This window comes from Pseudorca crassidens, chromosome 7, assembly GCF_039906515.1.
Source record: "Pseudorca crassidens isolate mPseCra1 chromosome 7, mPseCra1.hap1, whole genome shotgun sequence".
Lineage (NCBI taxonomy): Eukaryota > Metazoa > Chordata > Mammalia > Artiodactyla > Delphinidae > Pseudorca > Pseudorca crassidens.
In genome coordinates, this window is record NC_090302.1 from 106,229,430 (window position 1) to 106,237,899 (window position 8,470).

Consider the following 8,470-nt stretch of genomic DNA (forward strand, 5'->3'; position numbering starts at 1 on the left):
TACAATTCCACTTGGTGCTTTACTTGTCCTCCGCTGGAAGCGGCCCATGGATCCACTGCTTTGCTCCACCTGTTCTCCTAAGAGACATGGTGAGTTAAGTTTGAGCCTCCCCGCCACCCCCCAAAGCCAGTAGTAATGAAACAGCATTTTCATAGAGGAGCATAGACCACCAAAGAATATACCTCAAGGCTTTCTTGAGGCTTTAAATTTGTAAATAAAACTACAGCATATAATTTCCTTCATCAAATTCAAAAAGTATAACGTAACAAGCGTTTAAGTGACCTTTCTTTCAGACCTTTAACAAGTGGGCCACAAGAACTGCAGAGAGCCCTGGATTCTGAGGCAATCAGGCTCATTCACTAAGGATTGTCATTCAACTTCTTTTTTTTTTTTTTTGTGGTACACGGGCCTCTCACTGCTGTGGCCTCTCCCGCTGCGGCTCCGTACATGCAGGCTCAGCGGCCATGGCTCACGGGCCCAGCCGCTCAGCGGCATGGGGGATCTTCCCCGACTGGGGCACGAACCCATGTCTCCTGCGTGTCCCCTGCAACAGCAGGCGGACTCTCAACCACTGCGCCACCAGGGAAGCCCCTGTCATTCATCTTAAAGGCACATTCAAATTTGTGCCTCAGCAAAATTACAAATAATTTCCTGTCATCGATCTTTGGGGTCAAATGTAATAGTTAGAATGGAAAGTATTAAAACTTTGAATGCCAAAGGTATACTGTGGTTGTATAATAAAATCTTTGTTGACTGAATAAACTAGAAGATTCTCTCCATCACTGGAACTATCTATAGGAAGTATGACACACGATGCATTCTTGAACTGCTTATCATTTTATTCACTTTAACCTTCATCTATTTTAATGACTAAATTCCTGGCCATAATGTTTCAAATTCAATTTCTGTCAATGTATTCGGTATTTTTTTTTTTTGTCTCATGGTCTTTTGTTAAAGACCCAGGTGAATTCTAGTTTCTACTCTTTGCTGAATTTGGCCATCAGGGTGCACCCAATTAGGCTCAATGTATACTAAAAGCAGAACATGCTCTAAAATGTGCTAATTTAGAGGACACGTTCCTAATTTTCCTGTTCCTTTCAAAATTATTCTGATTAATTGAAGGTGCCAATTAATTTTCCTTAGTTAAATAAAGCTGCCTGATATTATAGACAGTCATTAAAATCCTTTGAGCTGGTATCTCTCTAAGAAGGAGCTATCCAAGGATTACATTATATTGGCATCCAGTGTCTTCCTCTGGGTGTGTGAAAAGCCACCAAGACAGTGATGGGTAAGGTTAGAGAACTATAAATGGCATCACAGAGGCTAAATTGGGTAGTATAGACACCAACCTGGGCACTCAACTAGTATGCTCTGATATGGAGCCCTTTAGATGATCAAGGAAGTCCCCAGAGTTTAGTTTTTTACCAATAATCTTTCTTAAGATCTTAATTCAGCCAAACTCAGATTTAAAGCTAATTTAGAAAATATCCTTGAATGAACTTTCTCTCAGTCTGCACTTTAGCTTCGTTTCTGTGAGAGATAACCCAGCATGTGCTGGTCCCTGTGCAAAGCACCAGAGTCCCTGCCCTCATTAAGTAACAGACTCTGGAGGAAGGAATCTTGGGTTCAGATCCTGGGTCTACCACTCTTTTCATGTGTGTAACTTCGAGCCACTTCATCTCCTGAAGGCTCAGTTTTTCTTCCATAAAATGGGAACACTATCATCTAGACCAAAGGATAAAATGTGACACTAAATAGCAAGTACCTCCCTAGCACAACGCCTGGCACACAGTTAGTGCTCCATAAAAGGCAGCAATCATTCTTTTTCACTCCAATGGTTATTGCTTATTGTAATGTTTTGACTTCACCCCTTAATCTTTTCTCAAGAATATTAACAGACCTTGACAATCTTTCAAGAATTATTTATTCAACTACTATTTAGTGGCATCACACAATGCGTCGGGCCCTGGGAATTCAAGAATCCACAAGATGGAGGACAGACATAAAACCAATAATTACAAGTGCCATAAAAAAGGAAGTGTGCCATGGAAGCACAAAACAGGGGTACTTAATTCAAGGAAACCTTGAAGAAGTGCTATTTAAACAGAGATCTGAAATATATAAAGAAATATATAAGTCAGGCAAAAAAGAAGTGGAGGCAATGGAACAGATTTCAAGTCCCAGAGGCGAAAGAGTGGGGTGGGGGGCACTTCCCTGGTGGCACAGTGGCTAAGACCCCGCACTCCCAAAGCAGGGGACCCGGGTTCAATCCCTGGCCAGGGAACTAGATCCCACATGCCACAACTAAAGATCCCACATGCTGCAACTAAGACCTGGTGCAGCCGAAATTAATTAATTAATTAATTTTAAAAAAAGAGAGCAGGGGGAGTTCAAGGAACTGGAAGACGTGCAATATAATTGGAATGAGGAGATCAAGGGAGAGGAGGGCTGGAGAAGTTGGGAGGACCAGGTAAGTCAAGAATTGTTAAGACTTTATCCTAAGGGCAAAGGAAGCTACTGAGGGGTTTTAGGGAACGCTGCAATTTCAAGCAACTTCTGGGACACCGGGTAGAGAATGGATTGGAGGGTGTTGAGACTGAGTGCAGGGAGACCAGTTAGAAGGCCTTGTTGAAATCCAAGTGTCAAGTGAAAAGAGCCCGTACAAAGGGAGTATTAGTGGGACTGAAGAGACACAGACCAGTTCAAGAACTGCAGAATCAACAAGATGTGGTCACAGATTGTGCGTGGGATGGATATTTGGAGAAGCCATCATCTCCAAAACAAGAATGTGCTTGATAAAATGTATTTCTGTGTTTCATGATATAAATACAAAATATGGCTTACTACATATTTCTGATGCAGTATACAAAGTTAAAATTTTTAGGCCATGGAGGATTTATTCCAACTCTATGGGAGGCATGACACAAAAAAGAAGTCTAACTTACTGAGTGCTAATGTGCTAATGTTTTTGAAACCACTTTGCTGTGTTGAAAGATATTCTGCATTATAAATCATCAACTACCAAATGATTTTTAGTTATGTACTACGTGGATGACAAGTAAAGAGGGAGGGAGTATAGACAATACTTCCTCTTCCTCTGAGGCATTTTATGGTTCTTAAAGGAAAAAAAGTGAGTTTCTACTTTTTTCCACATTTTCACATCTTTAAATAACATAAGCAGGAGGAGTTTATAAGCAAACCAAAGTATATGTAAACTAAACCCTAACTCTCTGATACCCTCAGCAAATGAGTTGTTATGGAAAAAAACTGTTTCCCACTTGCCTGCCTTTGCACCAAGCACACCAATTGTGATTTATTTTTTATTGAGGAAACATGGTATGTGTTTCAACCATTCTGGTGCCAAGTTCTGTTGCTTCTATAAACTGAACCCTCTTCAAGAAGGTCCTAGCCTACTCACCCTTCTTATCAGTTGAAGAGTCACCTTTCCAAGGAACTGTCTCACACTCCCCATGCACCCTCATTATCCTCTCAATCCCCAAACCCTGAACATGAACACAGTGAATTATAACTTTTTCATTACCTTTGTATCTTCTTCATTAGATTGTATGCTTCTTTAGAGCAAGGGTGGTGACTTTCAATTCTGCATTTTTAAATGTTTCCTAAACTGACCCAGGAGCAAATTGTTACTCTCAAGGTTTACTGATCTGTGCCCTTCTCCTTACCTAAAACAGCTGTAGATAGAGACAGTTTTGGAGTTGAATTCACTTTTAATACTTTCTCTGACTTCTCAGAAAACAGCTGACACTGTGCAGAGTATATATGCCTGTAGCATGTGTGTGTACGTACACGTGCACTTTGCAAAAACATGCTCAAATAATTAAGAAAAGAAACCTTTTGTTTTTCTACAAAAACTACAGAAAGTAAAGCCTGACAACACTTGGCTGCAGGAACATGAATTTTAAAAGGTTGAGAAACAGCATCTCACACCTGTTTCTCTACTTTAATTATGCTATTACTAATCCCATACAGTTGGAGTAAACTAGTTAAATCTGTGTGCACAGAGTAAAATGGCTCAAAACAAAGGCCTGAGCAGCTTTCCTATAAGCCAAATGTTTGAGTTTTGTGATGCAAAGACTTTTCCAGGTATCCTGGCATGCTCCATCTAACCTTGGCTCACGCAGTCCCCTACAGCTCTAGACTGGAACGCCTTAACACTTCCTCGCAGCCCATCTTACACAGGGTTTAAGATTCAAATCCTCCAAGATCACACCCTGACCTCGTCCTTCTCTTAAAAGCAAGGGCAGTTAGGAGTCTATAACGGAAAATTTAATAAGAGATTACGCTCTGCCCAGTATTTTCTAAACTCTGTTCATATGTTAACCAAAGCCTTCTCAACAACCGTAGGAAGAAACGCTAATCAAGTGCCAATCTCGTGGAAAGAAATTAACCCATTATAACACTCACGTGGCAGCTGAGAAACAAATCAGACCTGGTTCATTAAGCCCAATGTTAGTTTGTATGTGAAGAAAGGTGACAGAGTCAATCTCTTATCTAACCAAAGGGACCCACCAAGGAATGAATAAGACCAGGCAGTTACGGGGGGTCGGGGGTGGGATTCAAACTCCTCAGCAACAAACAGTAGCTTTCCTTAGTCCACCCCACTTTCTAGTCCCTAACTGACACCCCTCCTCCGCGACGGTTCCCTTCCCAAGGTGGAAACGACGAAGTCCAAAAGGATATGCCCTCTGACCTAGGAGCAGAGACTCACCAGTTTCATATTGGACTTTTGGCTGTTCAATACCAGTCACTCCACTCCTCAGACCCAGAAAGCGTCTTCCGGTTCAATCTCCGCCACCGGCCAGCCGAGAGCATCGCGGGACAAGCAGTCTTTCTTCCCTACGCCCCACCCCCCCCGCTGCATCATGGGAAATGTAGTAATCTCTCCGTGCATCGTGGGAACTGTGGTCGTCTTTCCTTTTCCTCCCTTTCCTCTCAGAATACCTCCTTCCGTCAGCTCAAATTCATCCCGGCCGCCAATTCATCCTCCCTCTCCACCCCAGCATGATATCATGTCCCCCTTCTGGGCCCGGGATCCATGGTATTCTGGGATGTGTAGTCCCTACGGCTTTGGCGCCCCTTTCCCCTCCTCCCTGTGGGAAGGCGGATGGGCGCGGTACTTGCCGGGAGCTGTAGTTCCCTGGGGCCTCCGGACGCCCGGTCCGGCGCCTTTACTCAAGGGAGGCAGGAACTACAACTCCCAGGGCCGCTAGGCGGCAGCAGGTGGGAGCGGGGCTGTTGATATCAATATGGCGGTTGTCAGCCAGACAAAGACAGTCAGTCTGATGTGATTGAGACAAGGGAGGTTTTCAGGGGGAGACTGGGAGATAGGGGCCTCCCCTCCCCCTTCTCCTCTTCCTGCGCCGGCCTCAACCCCTCCCCAGTCCCCTCCCGACGGGCGCCCCACGCGGAAGACACCCCTCCCCCTCCCGCTTTCCCCTCCTCCCTACCTCAGCCCTTCGTACCGGGACGTTGGGGAGGGGGCTGTGCCGGGCGGAGAGAACTCAGCAAGGATTCTGAGGTGAGTCGAGCGGTTTGGAAGCCGGACTACCTCAAGTCTCTTTCCTCACTTCTTTCTCTTCACTTTTTTTTTTTTTTGGAGGGGTTTGGGGGAGAAAGTGAGTGGGCTGGGGATGGGTCTCTTAAGCGGCCCGACTGAGTGGAGGGAGGAAGCGGGGGGCTTCCGACGGGGGCGACCCTGACGCAGGGTCTGGGGTGGGGCAGTTTGTGGGGGCGGTAATGGAAAGGCGTCGGTTGCTCCCCAACTCTTTCCTCCTGGTTGTCTCCCCGATGGGCGGAAGGTTTGAATCCTGGAGGTGGGGTCTCTTGTTTGGAGTTTGGGAAACTGTGAGGGGAATTTGAGGTGTGTGGGTTTGTTTGGGGTGCAGAACTGTGTTTGAAACTGGGTGACGTGTACTTGGGTGATGTGTTCGCCTTGAATAAATGACTCCGGAGAGGAAGTTGGAGAGCCGGAGTCGGAGCTTTTAGCTGGGCCTGGGCGGAGAGGCGTGCGCGAGGTGCGGGTCCTGAACCTCTGGGCTGGCGACGCGGCGCAGGGTGGCCGCGGTGAGCGACTCGTTTGTGTCCCATCGCCCGCTCACACTCCTCCCCGCCTCCCGGGACGCATCTCCACCCCGAACTCCGGGCAGGAGCCCTGGAGAGATGCGGGTGTGTGGAGATGGCTTTTTGCATACTGAAGTCGGCAGATAGGTGGGAAAGGAAAAGTGTTCTTAATATTTTATTCCGGAACCGTGTTTTGGTTACACTGTTGGGGCTACTTTGAAAGGAGTCCTCCACCCACCCTCACCCCAAAACAGTAGGTGGAGGGATCTCTCTGTGGTCTTCGCGTTCAATAGATTAAACAGTACTTAAGATTCGGGGGCCTGGGGGTGGGGCTTCGGGAGTGCTGCCATGTGTACGCGCCTCTGTGTGTCTACTGAAGACACAGAATGACTGTTGTGTATCCTGAGATAGGGCGACTTATTTTCGTAGTAGGAAGAACTGTTGGAAATTGTTGGAGGTGCGGGGGGAGTAGCGGAAAGGCGCTGCTTGTATTTTTCTTCTACCCCACCCTGTTCTGTCTCGCATTTGTCTGAAAGCTGGTATGGAAGAGAGAGGAAACACTGGGTGAGTGAAGAGGAGAATGCAGTTGGCATTAAAGATACTGTACTATGGAAAGTTGAATGGTGGTATAGAGTGGTTGCTGTTTTAATTTACCCTGGAGCTTTAAAAACCGTACGTATCATGTAGGAGAGAGTGATGTGACTAGTTCATTTCTCTGGGATCCTGCAGGTATAGAAACCTCTGTCTTCTCTCCCTGCCTGCCCGCCCGCCCGCCCGCCTGCCCGCCTGCCCGCCTGCCTGTCTGCCTGTCTGCCTTCCTTCCCTCCTTCTTTCCTTTCTTTCTTGGCGTGGTACATTTCTCTTCCTGGATGGACATGCTGCCTCCTGTGCCTGTTTATTTAGTTTGTGCTACGTGGTTGTGCTTTTACTGGTTTTGTTGTAAAATGCATCATTCGATGAAAAGGACCTGCATTTGTTTTTATTTTGCATTTCTTCCACAGGTAATTATCACATCAAGATCGCAGTGCTTTGCATTAAACTTATTTTAAAATTGCACAACTAAGATAGATCTAGTTGAATTATGTGTATAAGTCAAGTTTGGCAAATTTGAATTCTGATTTTTTTTTCTTCCGAGTTTCAATTGGAGTTATAAAGGAAAGAGGATTGCAACATCTCTTGTTTCTCACAGTCTTTAATATTTAAAAACATTACACCAGGAGATTTAAGATAATATAATTTGTACTTCTTTCGGTCTGAAATATAAGTTTTTCAATAACCATTCTTTTGTCACAGATTTTTAGTGTAATGGACTTTTAAATAACTAAAGGATTTGGCATAATTTCTCTTTTGACTGCTGAGAATTTAATGTATTTACATATTTAATGTATTTACATATTTACATATTCAAACTTATCAATTCTTGAACCTATCAGTAAAGGATCTTAGATACCATAAAAACTGAAAGTCACATAGTGTGTAATTTTATGGTATGTTTTATACCTTTGATTTGAAATTTCTGCAGTTGGTCATTCACACAGATAAGCTGTCTATAAACATGAGGTAGCATATATATTTAGATTGACCTGAATAGAAAAAAAAATTGATGTGTATTCTAAATCTCAAATTTAGAACATACAATATGTTGATATAAAGTTGAGGTTTCAGTTTGCTATAGACTAGGATTTCCAGAATTATTTGTTTTAACCTTCTATTTTAGCCTGAAATGTTACTTTGCAAAAACTGGAGAAAAATCCTGTGTAACTACATAATAGAGTGTTTTTCTGCTGAAAGATATTCTATTAGACATAGTGTTTTAAAATGTTCAATAATTATTTTAGAAATAAAAAAACTAAAATGTTTGTTAAGAGTTGGAAAAATATTAAAATATAAGATTTTCTCTTCCACCCACCCTCACCTCAGATTTTCTTTTTGTTTGTTTTCCTCTACGGAAATGCAAAGTTACTTACTGGGAAAGGCGTTCATTAAACTTTTTCTGACTAGTGGTTTTGTTGAAACCAGATATATTCCTTGTATTCGATGGGGTGGGGTGCTTCTGTTGCATTTTAGGCACCGAGCATTAAAATGTTGTAAAGCCTTTACTGCAGGTTAAAGCATAATACGTTCTCAGCATGTGGAAGTCATATGGTTTACGAAAAAAGTAGAAAATCAGGGCATTGGTGCCTGTCAAGCTTAAAATTTCATCCCGTAACTGTGAAAGACATATTTATTTAATGTGACTGCTTCTAAAAATGTTGCCTGTATGATGGGAGGTTGAAAATCCAAACTGTTTTTAACCAATCTGTTGCTAGTGTACTGCATACTGTGAATACTGTGGTTGCAAACGTGCATCAAGGAGCCTTTAGGGGTCAGCTTTATATTGAATGTCTTT

The 8,470-nt window shown here is 43.6% G+C and overlaps 1 protein-coding gene across 4 annotated transcripts in view; it reads right to left on the reverse strand.

The window, feature by feature from the left end:
* INTS9 (integrator complex subunit 9) overlaps window positions 1-5,028 on the reverse strand; it is a 109,932-nt gene extending 104,904 nt beyond the window's left edge. The window contains exon 1 of one of the 4 annotated variants that reach the window (XM_067745284.1): window positions 4,730-5,025. In XM_067745284.1, the coding sequence (XP_067601385.1) occupies window positions 4,730-4,738 (9 nt within the window). In that variant the 5' untranslated portion in view covers window positions 4,739-5,025. Of the gene's footprint in view, window positions 1-4,729 lie in introns of all 4 variants that reach the window. The other 3 variants (XM_067745281.1, XM_067745279.1, XM_067745280.1) reach the window with 3 other exon arrangements.
* Between the last annotated feature and the right edge of the window lie 3,442 nt (window positions 5,029-8,470).